At 37.8% G+C, this 17,551-nt stretch overlaps 1 protein-coding gene across 2 annotated transcripts in view; it reads right to left on the bottom strand.

Annotated features, from left to right (window-relative positions):
- Positions 1-17,551, bottom strand: part of SMURF2 (SMAD specific E3 ubiquitin protein ligase 2) — a 116,341-nt gene that overhangs the window by 10,643 nt on the left and 88,147 nt on the right. For both annotated transcript variants that reach the window (XM_019466513.2, XM_019466515.2), the window contains exons 8-13: positions 17,334-17,536; positions 14,911-14,995; positions 10,023-10,181; positions 5,147-5,342; positions 2,687-2,790; positions 128-242 (exon numbers count right to left, since the gene is read on the bottom strand). In XM_019466513.2, the coding sequence (XP_019322058.1) occupies positions 128-242; positions 2,687-2,790; positions 5,147-5,342; positions 10,023-10,181; positions 14,911-14,995; positions 17,334-17,536 (862 nt within the window). The remainder of the gene's footprint in view (positions 1-127; positions 243-2,686; positions 2,791-5,146; positions 5,343-10,022; positions 10,182-14,910; positions 14,996-17,333; positions 17,537-17,551) is intronic.

Below are 17,551 nucleotides of genomic sequence, written 5' to 3'. Positions count from 1 at the left end.
CTTGCTAAGTCCAAGCTTGTGCTAGGACAAGGACAGTGACGCTTCATCATAAACCACACTGACATTTCAACATCAAAAGCACTGCAGGTCAGAGGTTAATTCACATCGTCATAACCACCAATCTTACCGGATTGACTGCAGAATCAGGATTGATCTGCAACGTATAGATATCATCTCTTGAATACTGGAAGAGGCCATAGTAAGGATTCAACATTTCATGTGACAACAGATATAACCACTCCCTAGAAAGCAAGATGGAACACAGGAAACTTTTTGTTAATGAATGTTTTTATTAAGATATGCTATTAATTCATCATTTTAGCAAGGAAATTTTTAAATAAAAGCACATAAAACACTAACTAGTTATATAAAATGACACTGGAAAAATCTATCATGCCCCAAAAAGCAAATGAAGACTCTTGTTTTGTTAAACTGAAATCACTTCTCACTCAATTTTGGGCAATTTTATGACATTTCAGTATCAGAGAGGGTAAGTATTATTCAGAAGTGCCAATTACTCATTAGATGCTGCAGCCTAGTGGTCTGTTAACTTTTAATTACTAAATACATTTCTAATCCAGGATAAATACAAAACGAAGAGAAGAATATGGTTTTGTTTCAAAACATCCATGTGATCTATACTATTCTGGTCCATTCCTATCATGGCAGATTTATACTGATACATAACAAAGCGTTAATTTACTCTCTTTTGGACAAGGGTGTGTTTTGTTGTTGGTATTGTTTAGTAAGGAAATGATCCCATTTCATCATCTTTTTTGTGTGAACTTTAAAAGTATAAGTGGTCAGAGGCTGCAAGGCATTTGGTACAGGTAGGAACACAAGGCAAGCCTGCATCTGGGGGGGTGGGCTCCACACTACTCATTTGTTTCAAGTGTACATTGGTGTTTTAAAAGGCATGTAATAGACAGTACTATCACCTTAAACTTATTAAATTCTTTATTTTTTCAAAGTATGAAAGATAACTTGTTATTCATCTTGGAGAAATAAAATCACTAGTCTAGGACCTGAAAAGATGTAGTTCTAGTCTCAATTCCTGTCATTCTTCCACTAGGAAAGGTATTTAAATATGTTCCGATATCATGGATTAAACAGACTGAGTAATATGTTTTTAGGAAATGTAGTGAAACACGATTTGCAAGAAAAATGTCTCAAAGTTCTGTAAGTGATGGAGTCTAAATCAAATCACCACCATTTATGTCATACTCGAAAAATTCTAAAGATAAAAAAAAAAAACGTGGTCTCCATATAAGCAAGCTTACCCCCACACCTAACACTTACCTGAAATGTCTTCTAGGTTTTTTTATGGATTAACCCAAATTTTTGTTTTACCAAGTATTTAGAACACACATATAAGCAGATTCCAGCTACTCTGGGGTTCTACTATGCAATAAAGATCAGAATGAAGCAGTTCACTGTCACATCCCATGCAGTCTGCCCAAACCCTGACAGTAGTGAGGTTAAGAAATGAACAACAAAAAAACAACTACTTATTTGACTTTACACAGAATTACAGCATTTAGAGTCTATCAACAGATAATTAACAAGCTGTCTCGACAAGCATTCAAATCTAGTGATGAGTAACTCCTAAGAATTCCACAGAAACTAGCAAGTCCTAAGTATGATGTACACGTGATCAACTCTACAAATCTAAACTAAACAAACTATCCCATTTATAGGTAAAAAGGCCACAGAACAAAAACACAGGTAAAAACAAGTAATGCTAAGTAACAATTATGGGACTTGGTGGAAACGCAAATTTAAATTTAGGCTACATTTAGATTGGGGGAAGCAAATTATCATGATGGTCCCTAGGATGTTTCAGTACAGAAGGTATGATGTTTCTGCCACATTTACATAAAGTGAATTTTCACACCTGTAAAAAATATATATGTATGAATGTATCATAAATATTAGCTTCTGTATCGAAACATCTAAAAAAAATTTTTTTAATGTCTGTTTATTTTTGAGAGAGAGAGAGAGAGACAAGAGTGCGAGCAGTGGAGGGACAGAGAGAGAGGGAGACACAGAATCCGAAGGAGGCTCCAGGCTCAGAGCTGTCAGCACAGAGCCCAACGTGGGGCTTGAACTCACGGACCGTGAGATCATGACCTGAGCCAAAGTCGGATGCTTAACTGATTGAGTCACCCAGGCGCCCCTGTATGGAAACATTTTAAAGACCATTTACGATATACACGTATGTTCACACATTTTTACATGTACTTACATGCACATGCAAACATTACTTTAACAAGGTCAAAAAGCATGGCAATGGAAGCCAAGGAAAACAGCATTCAGTTCAGAATATATGTCATTAAAATCTCAACACGGCTCCTAACAATGGAAAGCAGAAGGAATAACATGTACTGAAGGAGAGAGAGAAAATACAGAGCCCGCAGGTCCTAACATGGCCCATGTACAGCTGCAGCCAGTTTTCAGAGAAAGTCTCACTGGGCTGTACGAGCCATTAGGGAGTTCTCAATTACCCTTGTGACGGCTCTACTATCCCAACCTCAGCGTGAATACATCTATTAGGATATCGTCTGTATTGCAAACATTTGGGAATGTTACACCAGAAAATAAATTATCAGTGAGAAGGTTCACCAGAGGAAGCATCTTAAACTTACAAATGTAACTATATGTCATGTGCTCAGGAGCAAGTCTTTACCTGGCAACCCCTCCATAGTCAAGGCCTTCTTCTCCACGAAATTTTATCATTAATCGCTTCCACAGATCTTTTGGTCTCATTTTCATGACCTGCCGATATGATTCCTGAAAAAATTTTAATAAACTATTGTTACTAGGTGCTTTTAACTTGTTAAACTCTCCCTCGCATTCTACCTACAAAATGTACATTTATTAAAATAAGATAAAATGTGTTCAATAATCCAATAGATAAGCTCTAAGTGTTTGAAATCTCATGGAACTTCTAAAAACAAGATGGATATAGCTTAATACTACTGAAATTAATTCATTTGACAAATATATTAAAAGCCTAAGGGCAAAACTCCACACTTAAGTTCTATGAACCACAGCAATCACTACATTTACATTATTTTTTTTTTTTGCGTTTCATTCTGACAATCAGTTTATTTTTTTTCAATATATGAAATTTATTGTCAAATTGGTTTCCATACAACCCAGTGCTCATCCCAAAAGATGCCCTCTTCAACAGCCATCACCCACCCTCTCCTCCCTCCCACCCCCCATCAACCCTTAGTTTGTTCTCAGTTTTTAAGAGTCTCTTATGCTTTGGCTCTCTCCCACTCTTTTTTTTTTTTTTTTCCTTCCCCTCCCCCATGGGTTTCTGTTAAGTTTCTCAGGATCCACATAAGAGTGAAACCATATGGTATCTGTCTTTCTCTGTATGGCTTATTTCACTTAGCACCACACTCTCCAGTTCCATCCACGTTGCTACAAAAGGCCATATTTTGTTCTTTCTCATTGCCATGTAGTATTCCATTGTGTATATAAACCACAATTTCTTTATCCATTCATCAGTTGATGGACATTTAGGCTCTTTCCATAATTTGGCTATTGTTGAGAGTGCTGCTATCAACATTGGGGTACAAGTGCCCCTATGCATCAGTACTCCTGTATCCCTTGGGTAAATTCCTAGCAGTGCTACTGCTGGGTCACAGGGTAGGTCTATTTTTAATTTTCTGAGGAACCTCCACACTGCTTTCCAGAGTGGCTGCACAAATTTGCATTCCCACCAACAGTGCAAGAGGGTTCCCGTTTCTCCACATCCTCTCCAGCATCTATAGTCTCCTGATTTGTTCATTTTTGCCACTCTGACTGGCGTGAGGTGATATCTGAGTGTGGTTTATTACACTCACATTAAAAACAGAATTTGATTGGGGCGCCTGGGTGGCTCAGTTGGTTGCGTGTCCAACTTCAGATCATGATCTCGTGTCTCGTGAATCTGAGCCCCACATCAGGCTCTGTGCTGACAACCTGGAGCCTGCTTCGGATTCTGTGTTTCCCTCTCTCTGTCCCTCCCCCACTCATGCTGTCTCTCTCTCTCTCTCAAAAATAAACATTAAAAAAATTTTTCATAAAAGTACCAAATTTTAAAAAATTGGTTGACCTAATTTTAGGTCATAGGTACCAACAGAAAGTAAAGATGAGAAAAAGAAAGCTCAAAAGAACAAGACGAGTCATTTATGTGACCTTCATTAAGCCAGCATCTTCATATTATTTTAAAATACAAATGACTGACTTGCAAACAAGGTCAGAACTGTTCCAATAGAAAAAAGTTCAGGGGCACCTGGGTGGCTCAGTCAGTTAAGTGTCCAACTTCAGCTCAGGTCACTGACCTCACTGTTTGTGAGTTCAAACGTCGTCGGGCTCTGTGCTAACAGCTCAGAGCCTGGAACCTGCTTCAGATTCTGTGTCTCCTTCTCTCTCTGCCCCTCCCCCACACATGCTCAGTCTCTCTCAAATAAAATGAAAATGTCAAAAAGAAAAATTTAAAAAAAAAAAAAGGAAAAAGAAAAAAGTTCATCTTTTAGGAAGAGGGTTATCAAATCCCCAAACATCTTTTGCTCCCAAATCCTGAGTGGGAAACCCCTGCCTTGGACCTCTAGGGCTATCAAGTCCAAAGATAAAAGAATATACTAGAAAGAAAGATTTTCAATAAATGAAGGAAGTAGTCCAAAAATAATTAAAATGATTTTTTTGACTTAAGAGTCCCTCATCTTTTGGAAGAATTAGAAGGTAAGGGATGGATACCATTTGCGGTCTTTTAAAGTCCATCAACAGGGCAAGGCCACCTGGCTGGCTCAGTTGGTATGAGCATGCGACTCTTGATCTCGGGGTTGTGAGTTTGCCCCATACTGGGTGTAGAACTTACTTTAAAAATACATATATTAAAATTTATTAACAAGTATTGGCAACGCAGAGACTAAGCTGAACCAACTGGAATATTTCACCCTCTTCATCCCATTTAAATGTTTATCTTATATACTAAATCTCTGATATTATTGTCTTTACTCCCTACAATTAAAACAGAAATTAGTAAAAACTCTCCCATTCTTGAGAGATAGGAGTTCCAGAAAGCATTCTTAGAAAACAGAATGAAACACTGTAATTTTTCTCTGTTTTACAATAAGACTTGTCCATTTACCTCAAAAATCTCTTCCCTGGAAACCTCAATGCGGCAATGACCAGCCTGAGGCTGTTGTTGGGAAAGTTCTTGCCGCAAAATTTTTAACTTCTGAACCAGGTCTCGCTTGTACCGTGGGACTGTCAGACACTCTGCATCATCGGGACATAACGATACCACCTGCTGTTGCTGTTGGTCTTTCAACTGGTTCTGCCGACTAAAAGGAAACAGAAATGTGACTATTTGAAATGAAAGAGATTGCGGTTATACATTTAAAAGAACATCATCCTATAAAGCAAGTCTGCCTGTACGATTTTCAGTCCTTACGATATTCTTTGCTTGACATTTGTGATGACAATACACGAGCTCCGAAGTTTACGTCTCAGAATCCACACACACTTATGGCATTGGATAATGGAGTTTTACCCATCCAGCTTTGTACAGCTGCTAAGAACAAATTTCTCAAATGCCATCTCCATTTTTTTCTGCATACTTTACCATCAGCCATTTTAAAATTCAGGCGTATGCCAAACGCTGTGCCTGTTATCTCGAGTCTGTCTCTCTGGGAGAGACAAACAGTTGGAGCTGGCAGTTTGGCAGGAGTCCCCTTTCCTATACGTGCTAAGTCTAGACCACAAGAATGTGGAAAGTCACATGTAAGTTACTGGCACAGAGAAATGAGCACATTACAAGCAAGTCTAAATGCTTTACAAAGTGACTACTCTTTCTTTCTATTGTGGTAAAATATACAACACATAAAATTTACTGTATTAACCTCTTTTTAATATAGTCAGTGGCATTAAGTACATTCACATTGTTGTACTAAAGTGACTTCTAAGTGTGCACATACATGGTTTACTACAAATACAAGAAAATAATCTCCCAAGTACAGCAGAAATAGAATACTTTCAAAAAAGGCACACATTACCTAGAGATATTTTTATTCTCCCAGCAAAAGTATTGTAAGTTACACCTAAGAACTTTTTTTTAAAGAACCTTATGATATAATGAACTACTTAATTCCAATAAGCTGTCAGGAAATAAAAAGTCTGATAATTCATTATGGATATCCATGCAGGCACTGAATCATCTTGGAGTTTAACTTTACACACAACAGATAGGAGCATCATCTCCTAACTTAAAGGTAAAGGGCAATGGTAGCCATAATAAAACAAACAAAATTAACTTTAAGGTTTCTAATAAATCACCCAAAATGATTTTTTTTTTTTTTTACAACCAGTGGTTCTTATGTACCAGGCCAAACTGTATTCCTAAAACATGTATCTACCCAAAGAAAATGCAGCTTTGATGAAAATCACAAACCACTATTTACTACTCTCATAAACATGAAAGGTGTTTTTTACACACACATATAAACAAAAGCAAAACAGAGTATTAAAGATACTCCCTAAACAACTGTACTAATCCTATGCCAAAAACAAAACAAAAAACCCCACAAACTTGGGTATACCTCATACCACATACAAAAATTAAATTCAAAATCAATCAGACCTCCATGTAAAACTGAAAGCCATATAACTTTTGAAACACAGAAGAAAATTTTCATGACCTATGTTAGGCTGATTTCTTAGATATGACAACAAAAGTACAATCCATAAAAGAACAAATGGATAAACTGAACTTCATCAAAATTTCAAAAGAAGGGTGCCTACTCAGTTAAGTCGGATGACTTTGGCTCAGGTCATGACCTCATGGGTTTGAGCCCCGCAATGGGCTCTCTGCTGTCAGTACAGAGACCGCTTCGGATCCTCTATCCCCTTTCTCTGCCCCTCCCCAAATCACATTCTTGCTCTCCCTCTCTCAAAAATAACCATTAAAAAAATTTTTTTTTTAATTTCAGAAGATACTGTTCAGATAATGAAAAGACAAGTCATGGACTAGAAGAAAATCTTTCCAAAGCACTTATCTGGTATTTTGGCACTCTAAAATATCTAAAGAACAGTAAACACTCAAAAAATTAATGAACTACTCAATTTTTTTAAAGAGGAGGCAAACTATTTCACCAAATAAGATACAAAGACGGCAAATAAGCAGAGAAGATGCACATTAGTTAGTAGAGAAATGCAAATTACAACCACGAGGGGGCGCCACCACACATCTACAAGTGGTAAGGTGAACCACACCAAATGTTAGCAAGGACACAGAGCAACTACAAGTCTCACCCGCTGCAGGAGGGAATGGCAAATGGTACAATAGCTCTGAAAAACAACCTGCCATTTCTTTTAAGTTAAACGTAAATCATACGATGTAGCCGTTCTACTCCTAGGCGCTCATTTATCTTAGAGAAGAGCGTATGTCCATACAAAGACTTACACATAAATGTCCATAATAGTTTTGTCATAACCAAAAAGAGGGAATAATCCAAATATCAATAGGAAAGAGATAAATTGTGGTATATCCATATAATGGAATACCATCTAGCAATGAAAATAAATTATACGCACATCAGAGATGAATCTCAAATACTTATGCTGGGTAAAAGAAACAAAACAGACTACATACTGCAGGAATCCATTTATCTAACACTCTAGAAAATGCATACGAATATATAGTGACAGGAAGCAGACCAGAGATTAGGTGAAGATGGGGTGTGTTGTGGACTGAACTGTGTCCAAAAAGATGTGTGGAAGTCCAACCCTTGATGCCTGTGAATGTGACCTTATCTAGAGTCTCTGCAGATGTACTAAGAGAAGGTCATACTGCATCAGGGTGGCCCTAAATGCAATCAAGTGGTAGCCTTATAAAAAGAGGGAAATTTGGATCCAGACACACAAAAAGGTGTGGAATAAGAAATGTACTTTGGCATTCCTGGTTCCTGACATGGAACTCCTAAAATCCTTTCAGTTTCCGGTGTGGCAGAGATGACAGGAGTGTCCTTTGTTCTAATATTTGGTCTTTGCCTCCAGTTTGACACACAGCTCCTAAATCCCTTACAATTTCCTGGGTAATTTTGGTTTGTTGTTTTGTTTTGTTTTTAACGTTTATTCATTTTTGAGAGAGAGAGCGAGCAAGAGAGAGCGAGCGAGCACAAGCAGGGGAGGGGCAGAGAGAAAGAGAGAGAGAGACACAATCTGAAGCAGGCTCCAGGCTCGAACCCACGAACTGCGAGATCATGACCTGAGCTGAAGTTGGATGCTTAACTGAGCCACCCAGGCGCCCCAGGGGCATTTTTTGTTTTAATGAGGTGACTCTTATAGTGGGGCCCTAGATATCTTCAGAATGGGTGCTGGTCACTAGAAAAATCAAAGCTTGATTAGAAGCCTGGAATTTTCAGCCTCATCTTCCCAACCTCTGAGGAGAGGAGAGAGCTGGAGACTGAGTTAATAACTGATCACACATAGGTGAGGACATGTCCATAAAACCCCCTAAATGACAGTGTGCAGACAGCTCCCAGGTTGGTGAATGCACTGAGGCACTGGGAGGACGAAGCACCCAGAGAAGGCCTGGAAGCTCTTGGCTCCCCCAGCACCACACCTTGCCCTATGCACCTCTTCCATTCGGTGGTTCCGAGTTATATCCTTTATAATAAACTGGTAATGGTACATAAAGTATCTCCAGGAGTTCTGCCAACCATTCTAGCAAATTACTGAACCCCAGAACGAAGTCATGAGAACTCCCCGATTTACAGCGGGTCAATAAGAACCAGAGAAGTCCTTGGACTTGGGATTGGTGTCTGAAGCGGTAACGGTCTCGTGAGACTGAACCCTTAACCTGTGGGGTCTGGCGCCAACCACAGGCAGTGTCAGAACTGAATTCACTCATCGTATATCCAGCTGGTGTCCAGAGATCTGGAGAACTGATAGGTTTGAGGGAAAAACCCATTTGGAGTCAGAGGTTTTGTGTGTGGAAACAGATCACAAGAGGCCACGTGAAGACGAAGACAAAGATGGAGATGATGTGTCTACAAGCCAAGGAACAGCAAGTTTTTCCAGCAACCACCAGAAGCTAGGAGAGAGTCACTGAACAGATTCTTCTTCAGAGCCTCCACAGGGGACCAGCCCTGAGGACAACTTGATCCTACACTTCTGGCCTCCAGACTGTGGGAGAACCCATTTCTGTTGTTTTAAACCACCCAGTGTGCGATATTTTGTTATGGCAGCCGTACAGGAGGAAGACTTAAGAAGCATGAGGGAATTTTGGGGGGTGATAGATATGTTCACAATCTACATTGTGGTGATGGTTTCATAGGCGTATAATATGTCAAAACTTAAATGGAACACTTTAAATACGCAGTTTATTGTATGTCGATTACATTTCAATAAGGGTGATTAAAAAAAATACCTGGGATGGGGGCACCTGGGTGGCTCAGCAGGTTAAGCAGCTGACTCTTGACTTCAGCTCAGGTCGTGATCTGAGGGTTTGTGGGTTCAAGCCCCATGTCAGGCTCCACACTGACAGTGCAGAGCCTGCTTGGGATTCTCTCTCTCTCCCTCTCTCTACCCCTTCCCTGCTAGTGGCATGCTCTCTCTTAAAATAAATAAATAAGCTTTTAAAAAATTTTTAACAAAAAAACATAAAAAACCCCTGGGATGGATTCAGCCATCCTGGAGCTACGTCTGATGTACTCAGGGGAAAGATAAAAAACCTCACCCCTAGAAAGCATCCTGTCTCTTCAAGTGTGCTATAAGCACCTTTGATACACACCCTTTCCTTAATGCTTCAGAACAGGTTCCTACTTAAGTGCAGTGGGCTACTTAGGTACAGTGGACTTAAAATGTTTCTGTATCAGAGTAGAACTTGTCATAGTCTCAAAATTTTGTCCAACAAAAGTAACTTACAACTGGAGAGAGCAATATTACCATCACATTACAAAAAGCATTTTCAGTCTTCTCTTGTTCAGGCTTGCATTTTAACATGTATTGTTTCAAAAACTTACTTTAAAACTAAATGCAAGTTAGCAGAGAGCCGAGGATCTGTAAATTGTGTTGTTCTGTTGTTATGGTCAACGAAATAAACTCTGCCTGTTGCAGTATTACGGATCTCCCATCCAGGAGGCAATGGACCAAGCTCTTCACAATTGATGTTGCTAAGATCCCTGCAAAAACAAATATAAAATAAAAAATACCTCATTGCTGGGCCTGCTGAGCCAAGCAAGTGTAAATGACACAGAACAATTCCATGAAGTCTGAGAAAACGTATTGTTCCAGAAACCTGAGATGTCCAGCTAGAATCTTTAATTCCCAATGGTTTAACAAACTTGCATATTCAAAACCCAATTCATAAATGGCTCAGGAACTTATCACATAGCCTCCATTTTTAGTAAGTTCATTCCTGGGCCTTAATGTAATACAGATTTCAAATTAATATAAAAGCAATCACAACATTTGCCAACATAAACTATACTTCAATACTTGTCTGACAAAATATTGTTTTACAAATGTCAGTGACATAAGGAATGAAATGTTCTCTAAACTCTCCCTTCAATTATTTTTCTTTATTGCACCATCAAATTTGTATAAATAAATGTTTATTCCATATTAATTTCTAACAAAGCAAAACTGGAAACGTTATTTAATTTACAGATCCTGAAAATAATCACAGTGTATATTTGAAGGGAAAACTGCTCCACTGGGAATTTTGAAAGCTATAAAGCTAGTGAATGAAGAACCTGTTTAAGACACCCAGGGAAGAATGCTCTAATGCTTACTGATACAGTAAAAAAAAGCAGAAAGGCTTTTAATGGATCAAAGACCATTGTTACTGTACCACACATTCTTAAAGTACTACTGTATGTAAACAAAGATTCACAGGACCTTAAAGAATAAGATAAAAACGCGTCTAATGTAAACTTAAACTGTAACAGATAATTATACTGATAAATCTCATCAAAATTGTGTTTTAAAAGTTAAACTAGAAAAAGATTTTTCCTGAAATAACCTCTTCTTGGTCAAGGTGAAACATAATGGCAGACACACATAAGCACCCATAGATTTGTCGCAACAGTGATCTGACTTGTGCTTACAGGTGCTCCAAGAGACTCTTCTGCTACAAACTGAAGCTTAGATAAAAACGCCAGTCTCCAAAGAGGAGGAAAAGTTTCAAGGATCCTCCTCAAATTAAAAAAAAAAAAAAAAAAAAAAAAAAAAAAAAAAGGGACTTGAGCTGGTGCCATCAGCTGGGGGCGGGGCTGTCAGAGAGTAGTTAACTGGGAAATTCAGCCCCAGGCCAGCAGCAAGTTTGGAAAAGGAAATCTGGAACTTCCCTACTACACTGAGAACTCAAAAGGGAGATGAAATGAGTCCACGAAAACTTCCTCATTTCCCACTTTAGGTCCACAGACCTCCAACCACTTAAGATCAAACAAACTCACCAAGAGCACCACATACTCCTGAACGAAGACATGATGATTAAGAGTGAGTGGAAACAATAAACCACAAAATTACATCAAACAGAATGGCTAGGCTATGCAACGTTTAGTAATAATTTTATAAAATTGGGTGGGGCGACTGGGCGGCTGTCAGTTAAGCATCCGACTAGATTCCCATTCAGGTCATAATCTCACATTCCTGAGATTGAGCCCCGTGTTGGGCTCCATGCTAACAGCACAGGGCCTGCTTAGGATTCTCTCTCTCCCTTTCTCTCTCTCTCTCTGCCCCTCTCCTACACGCTCTCTCTCTCTCTCTCAAAAAAAATAAACTTAAAAAAGGAACAATTAAACACATGGATTTTTTTCACAGAATTTTTAGAAATGAAAAGTGATTACTAAAATCAAAGAATGAATAATTCTTTTGATATAATGCAGAATTTGGTTTACAAAACCAAATGACATAAAGTGAAAATTATATAATCATTTTATTCAGAATTTTATAAATTCATAGTCATACGTGGAAGAGCTCTAAAGAATGGATTAAAAGAGAAGGAAGCTAACTGGAAGCAATCTTTATGTCCAATCGGGAGATGATTAAAGAAAAATGGAATGTTATGCAGCCATAAAAATACCGATCTGGACTGCAAGACTACATCGTGTGCAGAGTAATGAACAACAAGGCATTCATCACTGTGTTAAAGGGAAACGCCAAAGATGATGAAATGGGACTTCTCAGATAAATCTAAGTTTATTGGGTACCTTTAAATAAAAGTGTCTGAGTTATACTACTTTATAAACGTCTTTGAACAGGTTTTTTAATATAACCTAAATAATCGACCTAAATAATAATAATCTGCTTTGATACAAGATTCTCCACACAAAAGGCATATTTACTTAAAGGATCCTCCAAAAGATATGATACACATATTTAGGGTTAACAACTTAGAACACAGAAACTAAAGAAAAATAACCCAGAGCACTATTTTATAAAGTCATTATTCGATACTCAAAATATTCTCAAACCTTTATAGAAACCCTTTACTCGTTAATGAAAAACTGACGTTTCCTTAGGAATAAGAAACATTACCAACACTGGTAACAAGATCTCTCTCAACTTCTGATGCCAGCTTCCACACTTTTCTTTCAACAGATAACTCAAAAGATCAACTTTCTCACTATAAATAATTTAGTTAAAAAAAAAACACAATCATTTTTCTTCTATACATTTCCTGCCAATGATTTTAAATAACTTTATAGAAAAGCTCATTATTGACCTACAATTGTATACACAGACTCCAAAACACTTCTTTTCATAAGTTACATAACAAAACTCTTGTTTCTCAAAGTTAGGCCCTTGGATTTCTTTTCAGTGAGCTTATTAACAAAACAAAAATTTCTCCCCCACTATTTTTTTAAACAGTTTTTATCATCAAGACACAGAAATGACAACCTTGATAGAATAATTAATGATAAAACACATTCTTTGGTTGCCACCTTGAAAGATTCTAATTAAGCTGTATCACAACGTAAAACATTTACATTATAATAGCTTCATTTATAAATACCAGTTAACCACTGAATAATACAGGTTTACAGTGTGCAGCTCCACTCATATGCAGATTTTTTACAGTACAGTACTTACTATAAAGTGTGTTTTCCCTTCCCTATGATTTCCTTAACATTTTTTCTGTAGCTTACTTTAAATAGCACACAAAATATGTGTTAATCTATCGTTAAGGCTTATAGTCAACAGTGGGCTATTGGCAAAGTTTTGGGAGAGTCAGAAGTCACACACAGATTTTCAACTGTGCGGGTGGTCGGTGCCCCTAACCCCTGCATTGTTCAAGGGTCAACTGTAAATACAGAGTATCAAAGCAATCCAACATCAGCTTGTCACATCTGTTTTTGATTCAAATACATGACTGCTTGACAAGTAGAGCTCTGAGTACAAGCTTTAGGCAGAAAAAGATCTCTTGACCCCTCCATAGGTCTTTTTTTGGGAGGAGGGGAATGCTGCACTTAAAATATAAAATATCTTCATCTCACAAAAGTGTATGCGCGGCTTATCAAGCTGATTTAGAATTTAGAACTCAACTTTTTTGCAGTTTCAGCTGAATTACCTGACACTTTGCATCTGTTCATTAGAAAATAATATCTCCTCTGAGAGCTAAATAGTGTTTGAAAACTTATTATTTGATACTAAGATGTAACAAAAGTTATGTCAAATTACTAAATTGACTTGTGTGTCATTCCATCTTCTTAGTTAAAAGATAGCTCACATTTTGGTTAGTAAATGCATTCAACAATGCCTACAGTTTAAATGTCCAAGTTCTGGTATTTAAAAGAAATTTAATTCATGAGACACCATGACCAAGTGAGGTTTATTTCAAGGGTGCAAGAATGGTTCAATATTTGAAAACTTATCCATGTAATCGGTCATATTAACAGATTAAAAAAGAAAAATCACGATAGTACCAATTGATACCAAAAAAAAAAAAAAAAAAGAAAAAAAAAAGGACAAAAGTTTTAAGTAAATAAATAAGGGGCGCCTGGGTGATTCAGTCAGTTAAGCGTCCAATTTTGGCTCAGGTCATGATCTCATGGTTCATGAGTCCCAGTCCTGCACCAGGCTCTGTGCTGACAGTTCAGAGCCTGGAGATTGCTTTGGATTCTGTTCCTCTCTCTCTCTGCCCCTCCCCAATTCGCACTCTGCCTCTCTCTCAAAAATAAACATTAAAAAAAATTTTTTTAATATAATTTAGGTTATTTCCTTTATACATTAAAACAAAAGTTGATTAAGGAATACATAAGAGAACACTGAATATTCTCATATTAGGTTAAATTAAATAAACCTTTTTTTAAAAAGCCTAACCAGGGTCACCTGGGTGGCTCAGCAGGTTAAGCGTCTGACTTCGGCTCAGGTCGTGATCTCTCAGTTCATGAGTTTGAGCCCCACATAAGGCTCTGTGCTGATAGCTCAGAGCCTGCCTGCTTTGGATTCTGTGTCTCTCTCTTTCCCTCTCTGCCCCTCCCCCATTCGTGCTGTGTCTCTCTCTCTCAAACATAAACAAACATTTTTAAAAAATAAAAATAAATTTAAAAAGCGTAACCAGAAATAAAAATATCAATTTGCTACCCTTTAAAAAAAAAGGAGGGGGGTGTATAATTTTAAGGTTTATGTTATTCTCCAGGTCAATTTTCAAACTCACAGAGACCCATGTTTTCACCCTGATTTTTTTCAGGGTGAGAGGGTAGAAGGACTGGGGGCTGGTTAGGGGCAGGGCCCTGGGGTGGGACTCCAGAGAAACAGGAAAGGCTTTCCACTAAATGTTACCTGAAACGACTGTCACAAACAGCCTTTTACATAAACCATTTCAAATTGAAAATTAAATAATCAAAGAAATCCCAGGTAAAACAGGGATCCAGTGGTGTGAAGCGTGTTTGGATATATTCTTACCTAGGCACTCTTGGATCATGCCACGTGCTCACACCGGTCTGAGTATGTAAGAAATACACCTGACCTTGCTGTGTTGTCCTCTGCTCTGTAAAATTAAGAAACACTAATAAAAACATATTCAGAAAGTCCAAATCAAAGACAGCTATAGATACTAGAATGATATTAATAAATTCTCCAAATTACCAATTTACTATATTACCAAAAAAAAAAAAAAAGTGCTTTATAAATCATTTTTTTTCTCAACTCAATACATCTTCTCCTGGAAAACAACCTCATAAATGGTGATGAGAGCCAGAGGCCAGCTATCTAAAATCCAACAAATTTACAACGTGGCTCAAATACTAAACACGTTGCTATGGAAAACAGAAAACAAGATTGTCACAGTACCAATATTTAAACCAAACAAACATGAAGAAATGATCTTTTATTTTTCTTAAAGTGGAGCCTGAGCGGAACAAAAGAAAGCTCAGAGGAAGAGGCTAACCAACTGTGGGAGATGCTGACAGGACTTGCAAAAGCTATCAAAGGGTCTGCAGGCTGGTAATAGTTGTTTATTATTCCTAATTTTATACCAAAACTTATGTATTTTCTTTTCTTCAGAGAGGTATATTCTCAAGACTATATTTAGACTCAAACAAAGGCAAAAAGATGGAATACTCCACTAGGAGAGACACTCTATAGTCAAAAATAGACAAAGATACAAAAATAAGCAAGCTGGAAAAAGAAGGACTAAAAGAACAGGCATGCATTCTGGGGAGAAAAAGGTCAAAGGCAAAATGAACTCCGAGCTCTTGGGAAGAGAATAAGGAAGTCAGGGCAAAGAGGAGGTATCTGCTGAAGAGTTTCTTCAACAGTGGTTTTTAGTCTATTTGTGTTTTTAAGCAACAGAACCACTTGTCTTTAAACAAAATCTAATGAAAAATTCTAACATATGAAATGGTGAAACTACTACTATTTATCAGTATGCCTTTGTTCATAAGCCTACAATAAAGTCAATCAATTTAAAGTTTATGCTTCTTAAAATTATAAACATAAAAATGTCTAAAATCGGTGATAGATGACAGCTGCAAAAACTTCAGCCCTGGCGCCCACTTTACTCCTAGGTTTCAGGTGTACAAAATTTGTTTTTAATTCAAATCACACAAGTAAAATAAAAATATAACCACCCCACTCCAAACAGCTTGCCTTATAATCTCAATTACAGAGAAATGACAGAAGATACTTTATTCTAGGGTCTGAACATTAATAATAACAGCCAGAGTTTACTAAGTGCTTCCTGTGCTGGACCTTGTGTCAGACACTTCACATGCAATCACCCCTCCTCTCTTGCAACGAACCTACATGGTTGGGACTATCAATTTCCCCATTCTGTGGAAGATAAGTTGAGGCTCAGAGAAATTAATGTGCCCAGTGTCACACAACTAACATGTGGCAAAGCCAGGATATAAACCCAGGTCTGTCTCCCAAGTCCATATGCTCTCATCACTGTGCTACCTGGGTCATTAAACTGTGTAGCACAGCACAATTAATGGACAAATTGGTTTTTTTAAAGAGTTCAAATATATTTAAAAAATAAAGCTAGAATTCTGCATTTGCAGAACAGTTTACAACATACTGTAGAGGAAAAAGAAAATACAAGTTAGATCAGGCGATTCCCAATGTTGGTCATTAGGTGTCACCATCAGCCCAGAATGGTTTATCTGCAGGCAGCTGAGAGGGCGAGGATGTAATTCCTTTGGTTAACTTTGAGCAAGAAAGGAAAAGACAAGTTCATAGTATCTACAAGAGCATTCACAAGTTGTGGCTACTTTAGAAAGTTCTGTATTCAACTAGAAGATTTAAGTCATCTTCCATGTGAAATTCTACAATTTAGGAAATTATATAAGACTATAATAATTTTATACAAACATAGAAGTGACTAAGTCATTTCCAACACGAACCCAAATCATTCAGATGATCCAAAATTATAGACCACACAAATATACAGATACCGTCAGAAATATGCTTTCGAAGTCACTTCTAAATATGCAGGTCTAGAAAATCACACTGTGGGTCTGCCTTCAGATTATCATCATCGATAACTCTACCATCGTACCTTTACATTGTGCCTATTGGCAAAGTAATCTCACGTTGTTCCGTGTACTCTTAGCAACAGCTTTGTGACCAGGAGAGGTGTCACTCACCTCATTTCTTTATAAAGTAAGTGCCAAAGGGTTGAGGTTAAATGACCAGCCCAAGTCAAACCGCTGGGCGGGCCGTCCGCTACCACTTCAAAGACTTTTCAGATTGGGAGGTTTTACACACTTATTTTCATGCCGAATCCCTAAACCCAGATTAATAACTTCTTTACGGCTGATTTTCTGGCTTTCTTAGCAAGCTGAAATCAGTAAATCACACTTTATTTTTTCCTCTGCTAGTCATACCATAGCCTTCTGGTAGGTCTGGAGGAGTATGTAAATGTGTCCTGCTCATGTAATTTCTATGTCGTTGTGACCGGACTCTCCTCTCGGCCAGTCTGGGATCCGAAGACTGTCCACACGTTGCACCATTTGTTCCACTAATTGGAGTGTTCTCATCAACAAAGCAGCTAAGAGGTCTGCCGGGACTAGAATATTCAGATGCTGGTCTATTGAAAAGTAAC

This window comes from Panthera pardus, unplaced genomic scaffold (genome assembly GCF_024362965.1).
Source record: "Panthera pardus isolate Hobbes unplaced genomic scaffold, ASM2436296v1 HiC_scaffold_3, whole genome shotgun sequence".
Taxonomy (NCBI): domain Eukaryota; kingdom Metazoa; phylum Chordata; class Mammalia; order Carnivora; family Felidae; genus Panthera; species Panthera pardus.
The sequence above is the reverse complement of the archived record's forward strand: the minus strand, read 5'-3'. Positions and strand labels throughout refer to the sequence as shown.